This window comes from Neovison vison, chromosome 2 (assembly GCF_020171115.1).
Source record: "Neovison vison isolate M4711 chromosome 2, ASM_NN_V1, whole genome shotgun sequence".
Lineage (NCBI taxonomy): Eukaryota > Metazoa > Chordata > Mammalia > Carnivora > Mustelidae > Neogale > Neogale vison.
The window spans coordinates 78,540,478-78,567,889 of record NC_058092.1 but is presented as its reverse complement, the minus strand read 5'-3'; the positions used below and the strand labels follow the sequence as shown (position 1 = coordinate 78,567,889).

The 27,412-nt window shown below is 37.2% G+C and overlaps 1 protein-coding gene across 1 annotated transcript in view; it reads right to left on the bottom strand.

Annotated features, from left to right (window-relative positions):
- Positions 1-27,412, bottom strand: part of EPHX4 (epoxide hydrolase 4) — a 42,606-nt gene that overhangs the window by 10,899 nt on the left and 4,295 nt on the right. Inside the window, exons 3-6 of the mRNA XM_044238677.1 lie at positions 18,078-18,235; positions 16,268-16,396; positions 11,317-11,420; positions 7,642-7,790 (exon numbers count right to left, since the gene is read on the bottom strand). Of these exons, the coding sequence (XP_044094612.1) occupies positions 7,642-7,790; positions 11,317-11,420; positions 16,268-16,396; positions 18,078-18,235 (540 nt within the window). The remainder of the gene's footprint in view (positions 1-7,641; positions 7,791-11,316; positions 11,421-16,267; positions 16,397-18,077; positions 18,236-27,412) is intronic.

Here is a 27,412-nt window from a genome sequence, read left to right as displayed (position 1 = left end):
ACGTGGGACTTGATCCCAGAACCCCAGGATCATGACCTGAACAGAGGCAAATGCTTAACCAGCTGAGCCATGCAGGTGCCCCTTAATTTATTTAGATGATCATTTTTTTCCTTTTAATCTGTTACTATGGTAAATTAAAGTAATGAATTTTAACGCTAACTGGTTTAACTTTCAAAGCATGCTGGATTCAGTTCAAAATTATTTCATTTTGCATTTATGGATCTATGTTCATAATGTAGTTTGACCTATAATTTTCCTGTTTTATACAATCCTTGTCTTGTTTTGGTCTGAAAGTTACACCAGCTTCACAAAATGAGCTGAAGCAAATGGCTTCTTTTTATAATGTCTAAAAGTGTCTATTAAAGAGTGGGATTTCTAAGGGTGTCTGGGTGCCTTAGTCAGTTAAGTATCTGCTTTCAGCTCAGGTCATGATCTTGGGGTCCTGGGATCAAGGCCCACATCAGGCTTCCTGCTCAATGTGGAGTCTGCTTTTCTCTCTCCCTCTGCCCCTTCCCCTGCTCATGCTCCCTTGCCCTCTCAATTAAATACATAAAATCTTAAAAAAAAAAAAAAGTGGAATTTCTGCATCAGAACTATTTATAAACCACCTATGCCTGCTTGTGTGTATTGTGTTCTTGCGGAAGTGCTTTAAATTAGTAATTCACGTTCATTAACCGTTATGTCTATTCAGGTTTTCTAATTCTTCATGTGTCAATTTGGTTGCTGTATTTTTCTTTTTTCTTTTTTTTAGAGTTTATTCGTTTGACAGAGAGAGAGAACACAAGCAGTGGGAGCAGCAGGCAGAAGGAGAAGGAGAAGCAGACTCCCCACTGAGCAGGAAACCCACGCAGGTTTGATCCCAGGACCCTGATCATGACCTGAGCCAAATGCAGATGCTTAACAAACTGAGCCAGCCAGGCGCCACAGCCGCTATATTTTTCTTAAAAGCTGCCCATTTTGCCAAAGTTCTCCAATTTGTTAATCTAAATTTTATATTTTAGTCTCTGTTATGTTATATAACTATGTAAGTATAAACTTATAACTTATATAAGTTATATATATATGTTATAAGTTTATACTATAAGTTATAAGTTTATAAACAATATTGAGCAGAAAATAGATATAAGTATAAACTTATAACTTATATAAGTTATATTTATATAAGTTATATAGGTTATATATATATAAGTTATAACTGATGTAAGTTATATATATAAGTTATAAGTTATAAGTTATAAGCTTATACTTATATCTATTTTCTGCTCAATATTGTTTATTCATTTTTTAAACCAATCTTGGCAAAATTTTGTCTGTATTAATGATCTTCAAATAATCTGCTTTTGATTTTTTTGATTCTCTTTATTGTGTCTTAGTCTTTGATTTTATTTGCTTTTGTTTTGATTTTATTATTTTTTGTTAGTGTTTACTAATTTCCATTATTTTTTTCATTCGTGAGTAATTTTTTTAAAAACATTTTTTTGTGTAGACTCCATGCCCAGTATTGAGCTCAATTTGGAGCTTGAACTCATGACCCTGAGCTGAAATCAAGAGATGGATGCTTAACCAACTAAGCCACCCAGGCATCCATGAATAATTTTTTAAAACTTTTTATTTAAATTCCAGGTAGTTAACATAAAGTTTAATACTAGATTCAGGCGTACAATATAGTGATTCAACACTTCCATACAACACCTGGTGCTCTTCAGAAGTGCACTCCTTAATCCCCATCACCTATTTAACCAAGCTCTCCACCCTCCTCCAATCTGGAAAACATCAGTTTGTTCTCTATAGTTAAGACTCTGTTTCTTGTTTTGTCTCTCTCTTTTTTTAGCCCTGATTCATTTGTTTTGTTTCTTAAATTCCACATGTGCATGGATTCATATGGTGTGTGTCTTTCTCTGACTGACTTATTTCTCTTACTTAGCATAATACTCTCTAGTTTCATCCATATTGTTAGATATGGCAAAATTTCATTCCTTTTTATGGCTGAGTAATATTCCATGGTATTTGTATACCACATCTTTATCCATTCATTAGTTGACAGACACTGGGGCTGTTTCCATAATTTGGCTATAGCTGATAATGCTACTATAAAAATGCTTGTATCCCTTTGAATCAGTATTTTTTATTTCTTTGTGTAAATACCTAGTAGTGCAATTACTGGATCATAGCCATGAGTAATATAAAAGTTTTTTAAGTTTCTGAATATATGGAGTTTTCCAAAAGTTTGTCATTATTGTTCATTTCTAACTGCATTATATTCAGAGAAAACAATCTATATGATATTGATCCTTTCTTTAGTATTGGTTAGGATTTGCTCTGTACTCTAGTATGTAATCAATCTTTGTAAACATTTCCATGTACCTAAAAATACTGTGTATTTTCTGATTATTGGATGCAGGTTTCTAGAATTGTTCATCAGATCAAAGATGTCATTCAAGTCTTCCATATCTTTGTTTGTTTCCTGCTTGATTGGTCAACTTTTGAGAGAGGTTATTTAAATCTCAAGTAGTAATTGTGGATTTGTCATTTTTCCTTATAAGTTTCAGTTTTGCTTTATTATTTGATGTTTTGTTATAGGTTTCACTTATTTATCTTTTTGCAAGTTAGATCCTACTGTTAATCCAATTCCTAGCTCATTCTAGTTCCTTGGCTCCCAATGTTTGAGAGTGCTTAAATGAGGTTATGGTCCTGAGGAAACAGGGTGATAAATGAGAATGATTTCCCTAGCTGAGTATAATATACCATACTTTGTAGTCATTATATATTGCATAACCATTTTAAATTATGTACGTGGTCTCAATTACCCCAATGTAAAGAACCATCAGAAGAGGTCAGTTGAGCTTCCAGAAGGTCTGATGTGACCTTGACCCAGCTAGATTTAACCTATAGCAATCTAGTTTCAAACTGTCTTTCACCTTTATATAAAATTTTAAGTTTTGACCTTCACAGGCCTGCTTTTTTTCACTCTTTCTCTCTCCATCCTAATTAGTAGGATTCTACAGCTTACTCTTGGGAACGCAGGGCCTCCTAATGAACAATTGTTAGTAAAAGAGCCTCAGAAAGATGAGAATATTTTCTCTCTTTCCTTGTAGCTACTTGCTTTGTATCACAAAGGTAACTTTGATAAAGGGATAAATCAAGAACATTTAAAAACTATTATTTTTTTCTTCTATTAAAAATTTAGACTTGTATGAGAATATGTCATTCTATTTTCTCTTAGAGCTCTCTTTACAAATGTTATTTCTAAAAAATAAACAAATGACAAAACATGGACTTGACAGTGCTGCTATATCCTACGAGATATAACCTGTAGCATCTGCAATGTCAGTCTGCCTTTCTAATCATTGCCTTGTTTGATAAAAGGGTACCCACAAATATGCTTTAAATTAACATCTCTGTTTTGTTGAAGATTTTTACATTTATATTTATAAATTCTGTTGTTGTTAGTCAAAAAAGAAGGTTTGGGTTTGCCTCTTCTCCACCATTCATATAATCTCATGACTCCCCTTGGATTCTTTATTCAAAGAGTTTGAGAGACTTTGTTTTATTTAAAATAAGACCCACTAGAGAGGCACCTGGCTGGCTTAGTCGGTGGAGCATGCAACTTTTGATCTTGGGATTGTAGTTCAAGCCCCATGTTGGGCTTAGAGATTACCTTAAAATAAAATCTTTAAATAAATAAAATAAAACATACCCACTGTAACTTTTTCCCATCTTCCTACTTTCAACCCTTTTGTGTCTTTATGCTTTAATTGTGACTCAATCCAATCTGATATTTAGTTTTTTAACTGACAAGTATAATACATTCATATTTATTATGCTTACTGACATATTTAAATTGTTTTTGACATCTTATTTTGTGGTTTCTATTTACTTTGCTTCCTTTTTCTCTTTTCCTGCCTTGTTTTGAATAGATAGCTTTCTTGTCACACTCTACTGGTTTGAAAATAATACACTAGAGCGCCTGAGTGGCTCAGTCCTTAAGTGTCTGCCTTCAGCTAAGGTCATGATCCCAGGGCCCTGGAATCGAGACCCACATCAGGCTCTCTGCTTGGCGGGAAGCCTGCTTCTCCCTCTCTCACTCCCCCTGCTTGTGTTCCCTCTCTCTCCGTATCTCTCTCGGTCAAATAAATAAAATCTTTAAAAAAGAAAATAATACACTCTATTTCTATTTTATTTTACTAGAAAAAAATTCTTAGCATGAATATGTGTATCTAATGCTATCATCTATCTATATAATTTCTAATTTCATCCTCTATGTCAAATATAACCTATCTTTTATATTTTCACTTCTTTATCTAAGCTAGATCCTAGGTGATTTTTTCAGAGTTATCTTCCAATTCATAATTCTCTTTAGTTTGTCTGATCTGCTATTTAACTCATTTATGGAATTTTAGATTTCAATAACCAAGTTTTTCTTTTCGAGAATTTCTTTTGTTCCTTTCTGCTCTTTCCAGCAGTCTTGATATTTTCTTATTCTTTCTCTTATTTTTTACTCTTTCATATATTTAATGATTTAAACATACTTTATAATCTGATAGTTCCGGTATTTGAAATGTGTAAGGGTTCTGCTGCAATTGCTTTCTGACTCGTTCATGGTAGATTAGTATTTTTCATAATTTGGATTATGAACTCATCTTCACAGGATTTTATCTGTGGGAATATTGTAAGTCTTAGTTGAAATGTATCCTCCAGAGAAATTCTGCCTTTGATTCTGCCAGGCTTGCTAGGAATTGTTACCAGCCTAGGATGATATTGAAATATAATGTTTTCCCTGATGATTTTAGTGTTACAGAGGTAGCATAAATTCAAGGTCCTAAACCCTTTTCAAGGCGTGCTGTGGGTTGCAAATTCTATATATATATATTTTTTTGACAGACAGAGATTACAAGTAGGCAGAGAGGTAGGCAGAGAGAGGAAGGGAAGCAGGCTCCCTGCTAAGCAGAAAGCCCCATGCGGGGCTCGATCCCAGGACCCTGGGATCACGACCTGAGCTGAAGGCAGAGGTTTTAACCCACTGAGCCACCCAGGTGCCCCTGGGTTGCAAATTCTTAAGGGAAATATTTTTCTGCCATCTAGAGCCCAAACCCAAACAGACAAATCTCCGTATCTTGTCTTTCATTCTATACTTTCTCCCTAGACAATATCTTCTTCTTTTTTTTTTCCTTAAAGATTTTATTTATTTATTTGACAGACAGAGAGGCAGGCAGAGAGAGAGGGGGAAGCAGGCTCCCCGCTGAGCAGAGAGCCTGATACGGGGCTCGATCCCAGGACCCTGGGATCGTGACCCGAGCCAAAGGCAGAGGCTTTAAACCACTGAGCCACCCAGGCGCCCCTCCCTAGACAATATCTTCTGAACAAAAGCATCATTTGTCTCTGCTAGTGACACCAAGATTTTACATATCTTCAGCACAGATTCCCAATCTTTGAATTCCAAACCCTCGTATCTATCTACCTTTTTTTTTTTAAAAAAAATTTTATTTATTTATTTGACAGAGAGAGATCACAAGCAGGCAGAGAGGCAGGCAGAGAGAGAGGAGGAAGCAGGCTCCCTGCTGAGCAGAGAGCCCGATGCGGGCCTCGATCCCAGGACCCCGAGATCATGACCTGAGCCGAAGGCAGCGGCTTAACCCACTGAGCCACCCAGGTGCCCACTATCTACCTTTTTGAATATTTAAGGTACCATCTCAATCTCCACTAGTTCAAGATCAATAAAGTTTATGAACTTCCCCTCAAAACCAGTTCTCTTCTAGTGTTTTCTATCTCAGTGAATGGCATGACTATCCATACTGCTGTTCAAGCCAGGAATTCAGGAGCCATCCTTGACATCCCTATCCCTCATTTTCTCATCCTACTCACCCCCAACTAACCCATCACCAACCCCTGTCACTTTTCCTCTAAATATCTCTTAAATCTACTGATTCTCCCCATATCCACTGCCTTCAGACTACTTCAGGCTACTACCATGCTCTTTAGCCTGGACCACTGTACTTTCCTTACATTGAATGAATTTATCCAAATAGAGATTGGATTGTTTCTCTTTACTGCTTGAAACACTCATTTATTAGTGTCACATTCATAGCTCTTAAGTACTTAATATTGTCTATGCAGCTCTGCATGACCAGCCACTGTAATTCTTGGACCCATTTTCATTTCAATGTCTTCTCTGTGCTAGCCGTATTAGCCTTCATTGTATTACTTAAAACCACAATTCTCTGTATTCCCATGCAGCTTTGGTACATGCTATTTCCTTTTTCTGGAATGTCAGTCCCTCCATCCCCAACTTTATCTAGTCATTATGCAACTCATTCGTCATTTCTCTATTCAAACATTATTTGTTCAGTTCTCATCCCTTTCTTTCAATGTCTTTATTTATAACAATATATTCATTGCTGTGGTTACATGCTTGATGTCTGTTTTTCCCCCGTGGCTATTCAGATCAGGAACTATTGTCTAGTTTTACTTATTACTTTATCTTGAGTGCTGGCATAGACTAGAATGTAGAAAGTGCTTAATAAATATTTCTTGAATGAATAATGAACATTAAAAATAAGATTACAAATACACATCTATTCATTATAATCCAAAGGTAAAGAAGAAGTGGATAGAGTTACAGATAAAATAAGTGACAACTACACGGGGGATCCATTATACTATTCTCTCTACTTTTCCATGTTTAAAGTTTCCTTAAGAAAAGATTATGCAACTTACAAAATCAGAACACTTTATTTGAGTCTTTGGATAAACAGTGAATGTAATCTTAAAAATAAAATATTGGCTATTGTCGAGAATGTTGCTATAAACACAGGGGTGCATGTATGCCTCTGAATTCACATTTTTTTATCCTTTGGGTAAATACCTAGTTTATTTAATTGCTGGATCATAAGGTAGCTCTATTTTTAACTTTCTGAGGAATCTCCATACTGTTTTCCAGAGTGGCTGCACCAGTTTGCATTCCCACCAACGTGCAAGAGGGTTCCGTTTCTCTGCTTCCTTGCCAACACCTGTTTTTTCCTGTTGTCAGTTTCCAAATTATGGAAAGAGCCCAAATGTCCATTGACTCATGAATGGATAAAGAAGATGTCGTATACATACATATATATGTATATATATATATATATATATATATGTATATATACATATATACGCGCGCACACACACACACATACACACACACACAATGGACTATTATTCAACCATAAAAAATAATGAAATCTTGCCATTTGCAATGACATGGGTGGAGCTAGAGAGTATTATGCTAAACGAAGTCAGTCAGAGAAAGACAAAAATTATATGATTTCACTCATATGTGGAATTTAAGAAACAAAACAAATGAACGCCAGCTGGGGGAGGAAAGGCAAACCAAGAAACAGACTTTTTACTATGGAGAACAATCTGAAGATCACTGGAGGGGAGGTGGATAGGGGGTGGGTTAAACAGGGATTGGGTATTAAGGAGGACACTTGAGATGAGCACTGGGTGTTGCATGTTAAGTGTTGAATCACTAAATCCTACACCTAAAACTAGTATTGCACGGTATGTTAATTAGCTGGAATTTAAATAAAACTTGGAAAAAAATAAAATATTGGCTCTTCAGGGAATGAATATTTCGTTTAGTTAAAAAGAAATTATACTGACCTGAAGATATTTCGGTAATGGTTAATTGGGCCACTTAATGCTCCAGGCTGGGAGAAGACATAAATATAAGCTTCAAGATCTTCTGTTGTTAATCGGCATCCTTTTCTTCCAATGCCAGTGCGGTGACTGGTGAACAGATGTTTCAAAGCCTAATTTAAGTGAAAAGAAAATAATTAAAACTTTTTAGTTACCTCACCATAAACTAAAGCTTTGGCTTTTGAAAGAGAATGGTCAGTGTGAGTGACAACTCCCCCTTTCTGCTCTAGCCAAGTAGAAGACCTCATTGTTTACAAACACATTAGGCACATTTTTGCTTTCCTGGCCTGACTTTTGATATTCTTCCCTTTGAATCCCCCATGTACACTTCACCCTTAGGAAAAGCAACCTGTCTTTCTTGGTGCCTATTCACTTTCTACAAAGCTAAGCTCAGATAGTATCACCACTCTAAAGCCTTCCATAATATTCTAACAGTAGTTGATCTGTTTACTGACAACCAATCTATTCTCCCCCCACAACTGTTTGAACTTTTTTTTACCACAATCCAGAGTAACAAACACATTTTATATCATGATCCAGTCTATACTCCTACACTTACATTTCTGAAACAAAAGTTAAAAGAAATACCCCTTACTCTTATTATAGTGTGTAGTGATATTTTCAACTCACTTCTGTTCTACTTTATTTTTAAAAATTCAAATTGCAAGTCACTAAACTGATTTCTTGACTCAAGAGTGGGCCCCCACCCACAAATTTAAAAACACTGCTCTCTACCCGCATTTCTCAAAGTATAGATCAAATCACCTGCATCAGAATCATTGGGATTCTTATTTAAAATGCAAATCCCTCAGGGCACCTGGGCGGCTTAGTCCACAAAGTATCAATCTCTTGATTTCAGCTCAGGGTCTCAGGGACCCTGATCTCAGGTTCCTGGGATGAGCCCCATGTCTGGCTCCATGCTCAGTGGGGAATCTGCTAAGGATTTTTCTCCCCTCCCTCTCTGCTCCTGCTTCTCTCTCTCCAAAATAAATAAATCAGTCCTTAAAAAACAAAATAAAATGCAGATCCCTCAGCCCCAAAACACACCTGCAAAACTATGAAATGATTTATGGGGGAGGTGATTAATTGAAACATTATTTGTAATAGCAAAAGACTGGAAACAAATTTCCATCAGTGGGAGGTTGGTTGAATAAACTATGGTATAGCCACATGATGGTATGTGTTCTGAATACTCCAAGAGAAGATAGAGATGATTACGTACTATGGAGTAGTTGATCCCCAGGACATAGTTTTAAGGGGTGTGTGTGTGTGTGTAAAAATGTGTTTATAGTATGTTATCTTTTGTGTAAGAAGGAGTAGAAAAATACATACACATATGCCTATATTGTCTAAAAAAGAAACCATAAAAAAAAAAAGAAACAAAAACTAACCAAACGGTTTCCCTACTGAGAGGAAGAAATAGGATAGAGACAGAGAAACAGGAAACAGAGACCTAAGCAAGACCTCTCTGCACCTTGTAGTAGAATTATGACTAGAACCGCTTAAATGGTTTTTATAAAATATAAAAGCTAAGCAAAACTTTGTAGTCTCAATTTTGCTTTGGAAATTCGAATAAGACCTTGTGATTTTTTTCACTCTAAAAATACGTATGTATAAATTCTATCCAATGGAAATATCTAGAAGCAATAAATGCCCAGTAACAATGATCACCTTGACACCAGGACTATGGTTTCTAAGTAAAATTTCCTACCAATAGGAGCCCAAGTTCCTTCAATGAATGTCTGATTCCAGATCTGCAGCAGCAAATAAAAAAGGAACCCAGGACATTAAGAAAGCAAGCTATTACTGACTGAAGATTTATGTCAAAAGGACACAGGAGCCAACCAGAAGGAGTTTCCACTGGCCTAATATGAGACAATCTGAGCATCAGAAAGAACAACTGTAATTGATTGATACATGCCAAATATATTTTCAAAACTCACGAGCTCATAATAATATGGAAAAAAGAAAACTTCATTGGTTATCATTGGAGAGTTCTAGGGCACCAAGTCATTACTCTGGAAGTTGTTTATAAAGGTAAAGAATGAAGCATTTATCCTGCCATTCTTATGTGAACTGTATTTCAAAATAACCAAACAGTAGATGTGGACAATTCCAGTTAATAAAAGGAAGAATTCCAGTTAATATAATCAGATAAAAATGATAGAATTAGGAAATCACCATTTTGCAAATCCTAATGAAATAACGGGCCGAGGCAGTGATGATCAGGGTATGCTAAAATTATTTGATGAAATGTTAGGAAATTTAGATAGTCTGACAACTCGTGAGCCCCCTGGTCAGTGTTCGTGTTATGAAAGCTGAAAGAACTAAGACCTTATGTGCTTCCCTGATATAATACATTCAGAAATACACAGCACCACCTACAAGTATTCTCATCAAATTAAAAATCAATCTGACCATGTCTCTAGGTTAGTAGCATCCATGAAGCAGAAACAAGGGTTAGCAGAACAAGTTAAATAACACCATGATGAAGTAGTTAGCCAAATCCAAAATGTGGGTCATTCCTCAGGACAAATGACCAAATTTCCTCAATTAAAAAATGTGGTTAAAAAAAAGAAGGAACTGTTGTAGATTGAAAAAACTATAAAATCAAATACAGTGTATAGACCTTGTTTGGTTTCTGATTCAAACAAGTAAAGTGTTAAGGAAATTTGAATGGAGAGTCAATGGAATGAAAATTTGAATATTAAGTCATAGTAGGGAGTAATTATTCATTTTGTTAGGTTTGATAATGGTATTGGAGTTATGCTTTTAAAAAAAGTCCTTTTCTGTCAAAGATATATGCAGAAGTATTTCCAAGTAAAATAATATTGTCTTTTTTATAGCTGCCTTAAATAGCTAACACCCCGTTAGATAAACAAGAAGCATTCGATAGACCTTCAAGAAATAGGAACAACACATGACTCCTGGTTGTCCACGTATATGGTACACAATTCCTGCATGCTTACTTTGTTTCAGGGTTTTGTTTACACCCAAAGGCCTCCACTTCTGTATGTCAAACTCTCTCACCTGGCATTCATATTCCCTTGTCTCCCCATGGAATGTTCTCTGAAAAGAGATATGCCTGTAGGGGCACAGGCTCTTAGAAAAAATTGAACAATATCCAGTCACTCAAATATACAGAGACTGTAAAAATAAGCCTATAGATTAGGTCTTAGAAGCATGTATTAAATATTAGCATTTGCCTATTTTTTCTTTCTGAAGGATAGATTTTGAAATGTTTTTCATTAATATAAATACATTATTTGTTTGACTTATTTTTTTCTTACATGGGAGGAAATGCCTAACAGTGGATAGCATATCACAATAATCAATAAATGCATATTTTAAACAAATCAGACAACATAAAAAGGGCCAATTCTTTCTTTTTTTCTTTTTTTTTAGTGCCTCTGTATAATTTTATTTTGTTTTAACTTCCTAATTTTGTCATCTTCTTGAGCTCCAGTTTTTCAGTTTTATTCTAAGGGTATAATTGACCTATAGCATTATATTAGTTTCAGGTATACAACATAATACATATACACATATACATATTAAATATACAATGTATATTTATATGCATTGCAAAATGATCACCACAATAATTCTAGTTAACACCCATCACTATATTTGACTTACCTTAAAATCATTTATTGAGAACATAAATTCTGGGAACCATGGTATTTGGAAGAAGTAATAATGGCTGGATTTGAACAGCTGGACAGGGTGTCGTAAAATATATTCTGAAATTAAAATGCTACGTTAGACCTTATCCAAGGTGTATTAATCACTTACTATTGAAAGAAATTAAGGCAATTTCACCTTTGAGATGAAAAAAGAATCCACAAGTAAGCCATTGTATATTCTTTTTGGAAAAATTTCTTTAAAAAAATTAACATATAATGTATTATTTGTTTCAAGGGTACAGGTCTGTGATTCATCAGTCTTACACAATTCACAACGCTCACCATAGCACACATCCTCTCCAATGTCTATCTCCCAGCCATCCCATCCCTCCCACCCCCTCCATCCAGGAACCCTCAGTTTGTTTCCTGAGATTAAGAGTCTCTTACAGTTTGTATCCCTCTCTGCTTTCAACTTTTTTCATTTTTCCCCTCCCTTCCCCTATAAGCCTCTTTTTTCTCAAATTCTTCCTATCAATGAGATCATATGATAATTGTCTTTTTCTGATTGACTTATTTCACTTAGTATAATATCCTCTAGTTCTATCCACGTCATTGCAAATGGCAAGATTTCAGAGGTTTTGATGGCTGCATAGTATTCCATTATATATATACCACCTCTTCTTTATCCATTCATCTGTTAATGGACATCTGGGCTCTTTCCATAGTTTGGCTATTGTGGACATTGCTGCTATAAACATTGGGGTGCATGTGCCCCTTTAGATCACTACATTTGTAACTTCGGGGTAAATACTCAGGTAAGGTAGATCTATTTTCATCTTTTTGAGTAAACTCCATACTATTTTCCAGAATGGCTACACCATCTTTGGAACAATTTCTATGTTATTATATTTTATTATGGATATTTCAAGTGTTTAGAAAGTTTATAACCCTTTAAATAAAAAGAAAACTTCATTTTATGAAGTCTTGACTCAGAAAGGAATGGGAAACCCAAACGACACTGCTTTTTCTCCAAGGTTATTATGAGTAACCTCACACTTTTCCTAGGGATATATGAGGAGGTAATTTTCTGTTTTTGTTTTTATTTAAGATTTTATTTATTTATTTGACACAGAGAGATCAAAAGTAGGAGGAGAGGCAGAAGGAGAGGGAGGAGGAAGCAGGCTCCCTGCTGAGCAGAGAATGTGATGATATAGGATGCTGGGACCATGATCTGAGCCAAAGACAAAGGCTTTGACCAGCTGAGCCACCCAGGCGCCCCAATTTTCTGTTGTTTAAAAGACTTTTTTGGGGTACCTGGGTGGTCCAGTGGGTTAAGCCTCTGCCTTCGGCTCAGGTCATGATCTCAGGGTCCTGGGATCAAGCCCTGCATCAGGATCTCTGCTCAACAGGGAGCCTGCTTCCTCCTCTCTCTGCCTGCCTCTCTGCCTACTTGTGCGCTCTCTCTCTCTCTGTCAAATAAATAAATAAATAAAAATTCTTTAAAAAAAAAAAAAAAAAGACTTTCTTTACAGGAGGATTTGAATACCTTATTCATTGGGCCTCAACAGAAACTAAAGTGTTTCCATAAGTTTATACTAGAAAATTCATTCATTCAGGGAATATTTGAATATCTACTGTGTGTGAGGGGATTTAGCAGTCAACAAGACAGAAGAGGTTTCCATTAATAAGGAGCTTATACAATAAGTATTGATACTTTAAAAGATGATTTTAGATAGCAATAATATCATAAAGAAAATTAAAACAAGGTAATCTGATTGAGAGTGATGATTGGGTGTTGTGGAGGACTATTATTTAGCAGAGGTGATCAGAATAGGCTTCTCTGGGGATGTGATATGTGGACTAAGTCCTGAATGGTGAGAGGGAGGTGGCTATGCAAAGATCTAGGGAGAAAATCCAAGAACAGAAAGTAGGTCCTGGGCTTGGCACATTTAGGAAGAAGAAAGAACGTCAGTGTGGCTGGTGTGTAGTGAATGAGGAGGGAGAGGTGGTATGAGATGAGTCAGAGAGCAAAACAGAAATCCGGTCTGGGAGGGCCAGAGGAGATGGACTTTTAAGGGCTTTGGAAAGACACTGAAGCTTTGAACTGGTGAGTAGTGTAATCACACATATTAAGTATGCATACTTATTTTTTCTTGTGCACTATGTATATATAATTTTTGCTATAGAGGTCATCTCTTTTATTTCTAATTTTGTAACTAACATGGTTAGTGTTCACATAGTTGGAATTTTTAGAACTATAATTCTCAGATAAGTAGAGATAAGTTATGCTATACTTTTTGTAAAGTCATCATCGAACAAAATTTATTCAGCCCTGCATTAAGAGATAGCAATAAAATTAAGGGTTAAATACAGGCATATTACTTCAAGACCTTGTATTAAGCTGACTAAGGTTGAACCTAGTCTGAATAAAACAATTCCAGAAATATTTCAAGAATCTTCTTGCTGAAATGATCAATTACAATTTGTCCTTTTAGCAACATCACAAAAATAACCTTTACTCAAGGATCCCAATCAATGGAATAAGCATGTAGCACCACTTTTGTTACTTAATGAGAAAAATATAGGGAATTTCAGTTCGATATTTGAATCCTAAGCATCCATGCTGTTACCTCAACAGAAATGGGAGAAATGGATCTACATCTATAACCCAACTCTTGGGGTGCCTGGGTGGCTCAGTTGGTTAAGCACTGCATTCAGCTCAGGTCATGAGCCCAGAGTCCTGAGATTAAGCCATTCATTGTATTGGGCTCCCTGCTCAGCAGAAAGCCGGCTTCTCCCTCCGCCACACTTGTCCTCTCTTATTCTCTTTCAAATAAATAAATAAATAAATAAATAAAAACTTTCTAAAAAATAAAATAAAATCCAACTCTTACACTTATAATATACAATATTTATGTAGTCATGTTTCCTTTCTCCCTTTTATGTAGTCATGTTCCCAACATAAATTTTTTTGTTCCCTAGAGGGCTGCTGTGAGTCATAGCAGTACCTGAAACTCGGAAAACTTGACAAGGGTAGTTAAAGAGGATAAGATGATAGTTTTTGGCAAAACCAAATAAAAATGTGCCTAGCCACGGCTCACTGGTCTTTAAACACTCTGAGGATTTTAAGAGTTCCCTTTATAGCAGAGGTTCTCAGAGTATAGCCCATGTGGACCTCTGGGGATCCCTAAGACCCCTTTAAGCAATCTGGACAGTCAAAACTATTTCATTACAATACTAAGACATTTTTAGCTTTTCACCTTTGGTTGACATTCGTGCTTATGGTACAAAAACCATAGTAGATAAAGCCATTGCTGCCTGAGCACAAAGCAAGGTAGTGTTACTAAACAGTCTTAGCAGTGGCAGTCATTGTCTTCTTTGCAGCAAACAAATACATAAACACATAAAATTAAGTGCCAGTTTCACTTAGAAATGTCCTAGATAAAATAGCAAAAATTATTAATTTTATTACATTTCAACCCTTGTGTACATGGCCTTTGAACGTTGAGATGAATCAGAATGTACACATAAAGTAGTTCTATTGGTCACCCAAGAACAATGGTTGTCTCAAGGAATAGCATGCCTATAATCCTTTGAGTTGATTAGATGAATTAGCTGCATTTATTATGGAATAACATTTTTTACTTGAAAGGATGGCTAACAAATTATCATCGGTCAGACTTGAGTATTTGACAGTCTCTTGAAAATAAACAAAGTGAACCTGTCACTTGCGGCAGGAAACAATCAAGGGTATTTGCTGCCAACAACGAAATTCAAGTTTTCAAATAAAAATTAGAATTTTGGAGATGTGCATTTACTACTGCGAGCATGACAGCATTGCAATACTCAACAACTTTTTGATGAAACTGGGGCAATATTAGCCCCAGTTAGTTAGCCCCATATTAGTGAATGTGATTCTTTGATATAACATAATAAAATGTGCCAGCTTATGGAAGATCTATATATCTCTACAAACCAATATCTTCCATTGCATGATGATGCAAAATTACACATGGGTAAAAAATCCATTCAAAGTGCTAGAGAGACTAATGGACTTAAAGTAATAGAGTACAAAAAGTTCATTAATATGACATCAGATTCTACATTGTTACTAACCTTTAAGAAACCATCAGTTTTCGAGTCTGGTGTAGTATTAAAGAAGAAAATCCACAGTTATCTGAAAAGACTATTAAAATACTCCTCCCTTTTCCAATTACAAATCTGTGTGAGGCCAGATTTCTTCATACACTTCAATTCAAACAACATATTGTAACAGACAGAATGCAGAAGCAAATCTGAGAATCCAGCTGTCTTCTATTAAGCCAAAAATTAAACAGGTTTGCAAAAATGTAAAACAGTGACATTCTTCTCACTAACATTTTGTTTGGGAAGATGTAGCTAGTTTTCATTAAAATGTTAATCATGTTAACAGATCATGAATTTACTATTTTTAATGAATTAATATATAATTTTAAATTTTCTCATTTTTAATTTTTAATATAGTAAATAAATATTTTTATGTATGTCCTATATAAACAAAAGCTCAATGGGTCTTTAATAATTTTTAAGAGTATAAAAGAGTCCTGAAACTCAAAATTTGAGAACTACGGCTTTAAAGAATGTTGTCATTCCTGATAGCCCAAGCAGTCAGGAAAGAGGAGAATTTATTTCTAGATTGTCAAGATTCATTACTGTCAAAGTAATGTTACTGTATTTTTTCCGTTTATCCCTATCCAAGTGAGAATTAAAATATTCTCTAAAAAATAAAATTATGCGAGCAAATATGAAGCTACAATTTGTCACTCTTGTAAAATATTTAAAGCCAAGGTATCTGACATTGTCATATGCTAATATCATATTTTAGTCATTTAATTTTAAAAAAATACTGTTTTTAATCCAAAGTGTCAGTGACAACAGTGAATTATCACATGAGTAAAAATGTTTTAATTAAAATTTATACTCACCTGTAAATACATTTGGGTGAGGGAAGTTAATAACAATAAGTTTCATCACCATTTCAGGATAACAGATGGCAATTAGCCAAGCAATCATCCCCCCCCAGTCATGACCAATAAGAACACATTTGCTATATCCTGTAATGGAGAAAAAAAATATTGATGTCATTGAAGATGGATGCATCATTACAACACATAAAATGGGTACACTTTTGAAACTAATCTTCCCATCATAATCCGACTCTAATTATGCACTTCATGAAGATACTGAGTTTGGTGTTTCCAAAACCTGTATGACCGAATCACCTAAGTAGCTTTTTAGAAAATTTAGATGTCCAGCCTCCATTCTAGACCTACAGATTCAGAATCTGTACTGGGAATATATATATTTAAATCTGAAATAGCTAGCTCAGCTCTTGTTCCACGAACCAAGTTTGGAAAACCATGGTAAAAATTACACATAATTAGGTCAAAAGCAAGACTATATTATTGATTTGCCTAGAAAATTTCATGAAGACAAATTTAGGCCAAGTCTGACTGAATTACCACAGAAGAAGAATGAAAAAAGGCTGATGGAAATCAATATCTTTGAGTCTATTTTATTGTAATCAGACTAAATGACAACACTGCTTTGATACCCCCAGACCTCATCCATTTTTTTCTCCTCTTAGTATTTGGCCTGATCTATGTTCTCTTTAGATTATTGTAGAAAAGGCCTTTAATTTGATTTCATGGGTTTCTTACAATATTAGTTCCATTAACATACCATGGTAGCAGCTGGGTTTTAGTCAAAAAAGATGCAATGGATTCGATTGTTGTTAAAAAATATTTACTTCTCCTCTCTCCCTGCTGCCATAAAAGCAGTATATGTTACTATCCCTTTTATGCTAGACTTAACCATGTGATTTGCTTTGGTCATAGGGTGGGAGTATGACTTGACTTTGGACTCAGCCTTATGACTTGCTTTGATCAATGTGCTGCAAGCAGAAAATTGAAATAAGGTTCTGCATCTGGGCTCACCCTCTTGCCATTTCTGTCATTTCCAGGAGAAGAGGAAAAACTACTTGTGTTGCAGCCCAACTCAGAGGGAGAAGTCAGTCCCAGCAGAACCTGTAACCTGAGGCAAAGACCCAGTGGTCCAGCCTACACTTGACCTTCACACGCATGAGCATGTGAATAAATGCCTATGGCCCTGTTTGGCACGTTGTGGCACTAGCTGATCAACATAAGAAAGATAGCGCAGGACACACGGGTGGCTCAGTCGGTTCATATGCCTTTGGCTCAGGTCATGATATCAGGGTCCTGAGCTTGAGCCCCACATTGGGGGGGGGTCCCTGCTCAGTGGGGAGTCTGCTCTTCTGTCTCCCTCTGCACCTCCTCCTGCTTGTGTTCTCGCTCTCAAATTAAAAAAAAAAATCTTAAAAAAAAAGAAGATTGTGCAAGTGCTTCTGCATGTTATAACATTTTTAAATGATTATTTAGATGTGCATTCTGAAGAAATAAATTTTCTGAGTACAAGAATCAAATTTCCAATAACTAGTTCTGAAAATAATTAATTGCATACATTAAAAATACTTTTAAAAACAAATTTTCAAAGTCATTCTTGGCTGGTGGACTGAATCGCCATTCCGGATGTATTCTTTTCAATACCCTCTATAAATATTCTCAGCTGTATACCCAAAACCATGGTGACAGGATCCAGACAACAGCTCAGGTAAATGGAAAATGCCTCCTCCCAAGAAATGAGGTTACCAACTCACAATTTGTTGAATGTTAGTCCCCTAAAAGGGAGTATACTATTTTTTTAAAGCTGACCTACCTAAAGAGTCTAAAATATCCTTTATATCTGTAATTAGACAGTCCAATTTGTAATTTTCTCGATGAATGGGAGCATCTGTTTCTCCATAGCCTCTCAGATCAAGCGCTACAACTCGATATTCACTTTTAAATTCCCTTAGTTGGTGACGCCAAGAATACCTGCAGGAAATAAGAAACACTAAAAATACCACAGTAGCAAATCCAGAGAGTAACAGTACAGCTTTTCTACGTGGACGACTCTAAGAAACTGTCTATTTTGAGAAAGGTTATAAAGGCCATCTGTGAGCCAGAGGAAGGGACATGTTTCAGAAGGGATCACTGAAGTTCTTTATAAAAATTTATTGTTATTTTTTTACCAGCTCCAGTGGGGTGTAACAGAGGACCATTATTTACAGACACTACAAAATATCAGATACTAAAACTAATATACTTCTATATGTACTTAAGAAATCAATTTTCGAGCCTTCCTTAAATAATGCTCACAGCTATCAGGGAATCTGTACTTACATATGCTTCTGTGGAGAAGATCCTGAAAGAGTACAAGCAAATGTGATATTAAAAATATTTAAAGGAGGGGCGCCTGGGTGGCTCAGTGGGTTGGGCCTCTGCCTTCAGCTCAGGTCATGGTCTCGGGGTCCTGGGATCCATCTCATGTTGGGCTACCTGCTCTGCAGAGAGCCTGCTCCCCCCTCTCCCCGCCTGCCTCTCCGGCTGTTTGTGATCTCTCTCTCTCTGTCAAATAAATAAATAAAATCTTAAAAAAAAAAAAAAATTTAAGGGGAGCTTGGTGGCACAGTCAGTTAAGTGTCCAGCTCTTGGTTTCAGCTTAGGTCAGGATCTCAGGGTCATGAGATCTTGGGCTGCATCAGGACTGCGATGAGCACAGAGTCTGCTTAACACTCTCTCTCCTTTTCCCTATGACCCTCCCACTTGTGCTCAATCGCTCCCAAATAAATAAATCTTAGGAAACAAAACAAACAAACAAAACCCAAAAAGACCCACACACTTAACAGCCAAAATGGCACTGGCATTAACTGACCAGTTAAAATGGCCAGCATTGGGGGGTTCTGGGTGGCTGGTGGGTTAGGTTTCTGACTTTGGCTCCAGTCATGATCTCAGGGTCCTGGGATCAAGCCTGGCCTTGGGCTACCCACTCAGTGGGAATCCACCTCTCCCTCTTCCTCATCTTCCTCCAGACCCTGGCTTGTTTTTTTTTGTTGTTGTTTGTTTGTTTGTTTGTTTTTGTTTTTTTCCCTTTCTCTGTCAAATAAATAATTTTTTTAAAGAAAAAAAAAATAAAAATGAATGGCCAGTGTGCTACAGCCAAGTCCTGGAGGCCTCTGCAGCGCCAGGTGCCGTCCGCCCCCACACCCCACCGCCGCCACTGTGCTTGATCAGGGAACTGCGGAATTAAATGAAATAAAAAGATCCATGAGACTTTCTTTTCTTTTCTTTTTTTAAATGATCTTATTTTTAAATAACCTCTGTACCCAATGTGGGGCTCAAATTTACAACCCGAAGATCAAGAGTCATGTGCTCTACGGACTGAACCAGTCAGGCACCCAGAACCAAGAGATTTTCTTCTTCAAACAAGCAACATTATTTTGGATAACAAAGAGGAAAAAAAAGATGCGGATTTTTCAAAGTGACTCACTATGCTGTGAACTCCACACTTGATCTTAGCCAAAAGACCGAGAAGTGATTGTTGTGGAACGCCAAATAGTCATTTAAAAAATGGGTCCACACGCACATCTGTTCATGGAAACAGTGTAGAATTATCTGACATGAGCCAAATGGGAGATAATTGTCTGAAAAGATTTTTGAAGTGCAATAGGCAAGTGCACAAAGGGATCTGCGACTGTAAGCCAATAGTGAGAGAGAGACTGCGAGGTGAGGTGTCACAAAGCAGTAAGATCAATGAAGCAAACTGTGGGCTTTACATCAACAAGTCCTCAGGAAGAGTGTCAGACACATATTTGTAATTATGCATGGATACAGAATCTTTGATTTATTATCAGGATACCTATGATTTGTGAAAATCTGAAAAGGATTACCAATGAAGACATATTTGAAAACGTTAAGAAAAAGTATGTTTCCTAGTGAGATCATAGCAATCTTACTAATCTTGTCTTTAGGTTGCGACAAATGAAGCAGTGTGTTTCCTCAGAGATACTCATCTGTCAACAACAATATTATTTTCTCATTAGCCTTACTTAAAAATTTCAATTGATTTTTTTATGTCTTTGCAACTGGAGCCTAACTCGTCCCTCTTCAGAGATTACCTCATGCCTAATCAATAAAGTTCTGCAGATTTAACCTTTTAAATATTTATTTAATCACTTTTCCTGTCCATCCCTACTATCATTACCTTAATTCAGGCCTCCATTAATGCGGCAACCTATCGATTGGTCTGTATGCATTTCACTCCCCCCAGTGCTGTCTTCCACAAAATCAGACTGAGGTCGCAAATGTCATTTCGCTGCTTAACATCTTTTCTTCAATCCCTACTAAAATATAGCTCAGAGATCATGCAGATTGGTTCCAGACCACAGCAATAAAGTAAATATTATGATAAAGTAAGTATAAAAGTTATATTTACATTGTAGTCTATTAAGTGTGTAATATAGCATTATGTCTAAAAACAATGTATAAATTGGAATTTAAAAAGTATAGCTTGACTGATGAATCACAGATATGTACCCCTGAAACAAATAATACATTATATGTCAGCAATAAATAAATAAATAAATAAATAACTCATATTAAAAAGTTCAAAAAAAGAAGTATTGCTCGTATAGAACTGTTGAATCACTATGTTGAACACCAAAAACTAACACTGATGTTAACTACACTAGAATTAAAGTTAAAAGCATAACAAAATCAGAAAAAGAAAAAAATACTTTATTGCTAAAAAAGTGCTAACCACCATCTGAAGGTTTAGAGAGTTGTCATCTTTTTGCTGGTGGAGGGTCTTGCCTCGATGTTGATGACTGCTGACTGACCAGGGTGGTGGCTGCTGGAGACTGGGGTGACTGTGACAATTTCTTAGAATACAACAACAATGACGTTTGCTGCATTGATTGACTCTTCCTTTCATGAATGATTCTCTGTAGAGTGTGATGCTGTTTGACAGTGTTTTACCCACAGTAGAAGTTTTTTCACAATTGGAAGCCGTCCTCTCAAACCCTGCCTCTGCTTTATCAACTAAGTCTATGTCATATTCTAAATCCTCTGTTGTCATTTCAACCATCTTCACAGCATCTTCACCAGGAGTAGAGTCCAGCTCAGGAAACCACTGTCTTTGCTCATTAGTGAGAAGCAGCCCCTTAGCCGTGAATGATCCTTCAGGAGTTTACAGCCATCCAGTCACATGTTCAGGCTGTTTCCCCTACATCTGCTGTTCCTGCCTCCACTGGAGTCCTGAGCCCACCAGGTTACCCATGAGGGCTGGGATCAACTTCTTCCAGTCTCCTGTTCATGTTGACATTGTGACCTCTTCCCATGAGTCACGAAGGTTCTCAGTGGCGGCTAGAATCGTGAATCTTTTCCGGAAGATTTTTTATTTACTTTGCCCCCAGATCCATCAGAGTCATCACCATGGCAGCTACAGCCTTATGATATGTATTTCTTATAGAATTAGGCTTAAGGAGTAGAAATTACTCCATGATCCACGGGCTGCAGAATGGATGTTGTGTTAACAGGCATGAGAACAACAGTAATCTCGTTGTCCAGCTCCATTAGAGCTCCTGGGTAACCAGGTGCATTGTCAGTGAGCAGTCATATTTTGAAAGAAATCTTTTTTTTTTTTCTGAACAGTAGATCTCAACAGTGGATTTAAAATATTCAGCAAACCATGCTGTAAACAGATGTGCTGTCATCCAGGCTTTGTTGTTCCATTTATAGAAAACAGGCAGAATGGATTTAGCATAATTCTTAAGGGCTCTAGAATTTTCAGAATAATCAGTGATCATTGCTTCAACTTCAATTCACCATCTGTATTAACCTCTAACAAGACTGTCAACCTGTCCTTGAAATTTTGAGGCCAAGTGTTAACTTCTCTCTGGCTAGGAAAGCCCTAGAAAACATCTTCTTCCAATAGAAGGCTGTTTCATCTACTTGAAAATTTATTGTTTATTGTTGCCACCTTCATGAATGATCTGAGCCATACCTTCTGCATGACTTGCTGAAGCTTCTACATCAGCACTTTGCTTCACCTTGCACTTGTCTGTTCTGAAGATGACTTCTTTTCTCAAACCTCATGAACCCACCCCTGTTAGCTTCCAACTTTTCTCCTGCAGCTTTCTCACCTCTCTGAGCCTTCACAGAAGTGAAGATAGTTAGGGCCTGGCTCTGAATTAGGCTCTGGCTTAAGGGAACGTTGTGGCTGGTTTGATCTTCTACCCAGACCACTGAGACTTTCTCCATATCAAAAATAAGGCTGTTTCACTTTCTTATCATTTGTATGTTCATTGGAGTAGCACTTCCAATTTCCTTTAAGAACTTCTTCATAGGGGCGCCTGGGTGGCTCAGTGGGTTAAGCCGCTGCCTTCGGCTCAGGTCATGAACTCAGGGTCCTGGGATCGAGTCCCTCATCGGGCTCTCTGCTCAGCAGGGAGCCTGCTTCCCTCTCTCTCTCTCTGCCTGCCTCTCCATCTACTTGTGATTTCTCTCTGTCAAATAAATAAATAAAATCTTTAAAAAAAAAAGAAAAAAGAACTTCTTCACAGCAGGGGCGCCTGGGTGGCTCAGTTGGTTAAGTACCTGCCTGGGTGCTTAACAGGGTCCTGGGATCAAGCCCCACCTCGGGCTCCTCACTCTGCAGAGAGCCTGCTTCTCCTTCTCCCTCTGCCTGCTGCTCTGCCTACTTGTGCTCTCTCTCTCTCTGTCAAAAAAAATAAATGAAATCTTTAAAAAAAAAGAACTTTTTCCTAGCATTCACAACTTGGCTAACTGGTGGGAGAGGCCTCGCTTTCAGCCTGTCTCAGCTTTTGACATGCCTTCCTCACTAAGCTTAATCATTTCTGGCTTTTGATTTAAAGTGAGAGATATGGGACTCCTCATTTCACTTGAACATTTAGAGGCCATTGTAGGATTATCAACTGGCTTAATTTCAATATTGTGTGTCTCAGAGAATAGGGAGAGCCGAGGAGAGGGAGAGAGATGGGGGAAAGCATTACTGGTGGAGCCATCAGAACACACACAACAGGCATCCATCCTTAAGTTCACCATCTCATGTAGGTGTGGTATATGGCTCTCCAAGGCTATTACAGTAGTAACACCAAAGATCACTGAGCACAGATCACCATAACCAATGTAACAATAATAATTAAAGAGTTTGCAATATTGCAAAAATTACCAAAACGTGATACAGAGACACAAAATCAGAAAATGCTGTTGGGAAAATGACTCCAACAGCCCCGCTCTACTCAGGGTTGCCACAAACCTCCAGTTTGTGAAAACAATAAAAAATTTTAAAAAGCCAAAAAAAGAAAAACAAAAAACCCAAACTAAAACCAAAAACCCCAAAACCAAAAACTGGAGTATCTGTGAAACACAATAAAACAAGGTCTGCCTGTACTCATAACATGCAGCCCAAGCTCATCACCATGGCAGACAAAACCTCCAAGATTTGACTAAGACCCAATCTTCCAGCCTGATTATTTTACACTCTTTGTCATTTGCTGTATGATCAAAGGAGCTGGCAGTTATATCATTCTTAGTACATGCCAGGGCACCATTCTAAGTGTTTCACATATAGTAATGTTGATCTGCAAAACAAAACCGTGAAGTAGATATTATTATTATCCCCACAGCAGACCTAAAAAATCCAGAGGCACAGAAAGGCTAATTCCTTTGGCAAGGCAATTCCTTTGGCAAGATTCCTTTGGCAAGGCAATTAGCAAAGAGCAGAGCGAGGATTCACACCAAGGTATTCTGTCCTGAGTCCCAAGTACACTGCCCCTGTAGCGGGAAGCCCCCTGTAGCGATCCAATGGCCATATTGCCTTTGACTTTGTTCCTATGGTGTCTTCTGTCTGCAACAACATTCTTTGCCATTTCCCTGCTCCCCATAATCCCTGCCCTTCCCCTTCACTGAACTCCTCACTCTGAGCATCTCCACTTCCAGGAGAACCCGCAGGCCCCCACCTTTCTCGGTGGGTTGGGTGAAGCCCATCTTACTCTCCCACTTGCACATACACTCTTCAGGGGACTGGGCATGAGCTTTACAATGATCTGCTGCGTCTGGTGCTTCCACTCAATAGGGAGCTCCTTCAACTGTCTGGTAGAATATTTAGACTATGCAGGTGCTCAGTAAAAATGTGTTGCATAAGTGAAACAAACAAATGGAAGGACTGAGTCTTGACAGTGCTAGAAGGACCAGCTGCTCAATAAAACTCTACCCCAGTTCAAACCATGAGGCAGGGATGACTAAAGTTCCCAAGTTACTGTTGGGGAATTTATAGTCAACGTCTGTGAAATTTGACTCAAAGGAATGTGTAGAATCCTGCAATATTTTACATTTAAAATTGCATTAGAGATTATACAAACATAATACATGTATAATACATGTATATTTCATTCTCTTATTAATAATTTAAATTGTCTTACAAATAAATTCAACTATTGCTGTCATCCATAGAGGAGCCAAACAATATCTTCAGCATTTCTAAGAAACAGGGCAGCTGCTATTTTAATAAATCGCAAAAAAAATCTTAAATGTAACCTTCCCAGAATTCACAAAGCATATTTGATTCACCCTCTAAGCTGAAAAAGAAATCACCCCAGAGATAGATGGATGGGCATCTCATTCATATGATAGTAAACAAAATTGAGCCCCTTGACCCAGAAATGAAACATATTACGAAATCAGTAACTCAGGGGCACCTGGCTGGCTCAGTCCACAGAGCCAGAGCATGTGAAGCTTGATCTCAGGGTCATGGGTTCAAACCCCACACTGGGCAAGGAGCCTACTTTTAAAAAATCAGTAATTCCTAAAAATATTACAAAGAAACACAGCTAGCTATTTTCATCCACATTTTTTTTTCTGGTACCTTCAGGTATTAGCAGACGATTCTTCTAAAAAAAAGCAACCCTCTTCCTAGTGATTACTCTTGACATAAGAGGACTTCTGGTTTACCAGGATAGCCACATTCAGATGTAGAATACCCTTTTCCCCTTCACAACAGAGAAAAGGCCATAGTCATCAGCCTCTGGGCTCAGCTGTGTGTACCAAGAGCCCTCCCTTGCCTCAGCACTTGAGTAATGACGAATGCACTCCGTACAGCTGGTGATGAAGACAACTCAAAGAAACTGCCTGCATCAGCTCCAAATATTTTTAAAAGCGATGCAAATTGAGGTGGAGAGAGAGTGGGAGAAAAACCATCTCCTGACAAACAACTTTATTTTGGGATAATTTAGCTAACAGTCTCCAAGATGCAGATTCTGTTTGATGTTTCCTTTAGATTTTAAGAAAGAAGACCCAGAATTTTTATTGTTTTCCTGTAACATCTTATATTAAATGTCATCAATTCTCAACAGCTATTCTTAGGTAATGATGATAAATGCAGAAAATATTTTGCATGTGTACAGTGCTTTTCTGTTTAAAATCATTTTTACACACATTGCCAATTTATGATTATTTTGTTTTCATTGTGTCAAATATTCTGACCTACTTGATCTACAAATAAGCTTATAATTTCATATGTATTTAGGCAAAACTTGATTAATAGAGGAATAATATTTATACTTATTATGCAAATTTAAACTGGTTTGAAATGTCAGACAGAGTTTCTTGCTTTGTTGTTTTTGGCTTTTAAAGAAGATAGAAATGTAAGAGAAGGGGCTTTTGAAAAAAGAGAGGAAGGCCAAGAGAGAGATTGGAAGTGGTTTAATCAAAACGACTTTTTTCTGAAATTTATTTAACATTTTTCTGAATGGAGCATCTGAATGGAATCAACTAGACTCCTAATAGGTAATAGTGGCAGTCTGACCAGAAGGAAAGACAAAGTTCAACACAGAGGTCTTGGTTTAGGGTATGACATAGTCTAGCAGAGGTTTCTGATTATCAGCAATCCCCACGTAGTTGCTTTTAGACTTTCCCTAAACAACCGGATAGCTTTGAGATTAAGGGGCAGCAAAGCTTAGTAAATTCACTATGCTGTTTGAGTAGCTGAACAGTAGGTTCACTGTTTTTTGTTTTGTTTTTAAAGTCATAGCAAGGGAGTTCCCAGAGTAACACATCCAAGACTTGACTTTGCAGAGCAAATTGGACTGATGTCCAGGGACCAGTGCTGGGCTTCTCCCAGGCTGTCTTGTCCACTGAAGATTAGAAGACACGTACAAGAATCACCAGGCATTTCTATTTTGCAAGGAGGCTCTTATGAAGAGTAAATAATGGGACAGTGCTGTGAAAAATGTACAAAAGTATCATTCTGAAATACGACAGACAGCATCAACTGTCCTCTATCAAAAGGGTATCATTGCTACTTGCTGTTTCTTCGCAACAATTACCAAGTTGCTGAAGAAGTTGTAGATTTGTTTATGTTTTTTTTCATGGTAACAACCTCACGTGTAAAGGAAGTGAAGTTCCCCAAGAGAAAAGAGCATCGATGAGTACTGGGGTTGGTATGGGGTGGAAAGACAGAAGAGCTTTTGAGTCTTTTCTTTCTACAAAGTTAAATATCAACCGCCCCCCCAACAGATCACGAATTTTATTTAGAACAATGATCCAAAATGTAGAGGGAGGTGTTCTTGCGTGGTTAGCTAACTTTTAACACCCTCTTGAATGTTTCTATAAGGCGTGAAATTTGAAGGGTGAAAAGCTCTGCCTGATGTCCGATGATTATCATTCCTACATCCTGAGGACAAGCAGGAGAGATCAGTTCTGATGGTCAAAGATAGGATATGCCCTAACGCTCTGACCCTGCTGATTTCAGAAGGCTAGCTTTGAGGTTTAAATGAGAGGTAAGTAAAACACTTAGAAGAGTGCCTGGCACATAGTAAACAGTCCATAAATGTTAACTAGCAGCAGCAGCAGCATTCAAGAAATTATTTTTGCACAGGTCTGGGACGATGGGCTATCTCCAAATGTCTTCATTACTCTCGCTCTTCAAACTAGAATTCCACTATTACGTATATTTCACCTCCTTTAGAATTTTAAAGATTTCGTATCATCTAAAGTCCTGATTTAAAATGCAGCTAGCTCTCAAACAAGTATGATCTCAGCGCACTTTAGTTAATAGTTTCTTAGGGAGAGGGGCCCTATTAATAAATGCCTGGCAGATGCTAGCCCCGGCGCGTGGCTCTCCGCACTGGGTGAACAGGAAGGAAGGAAGAA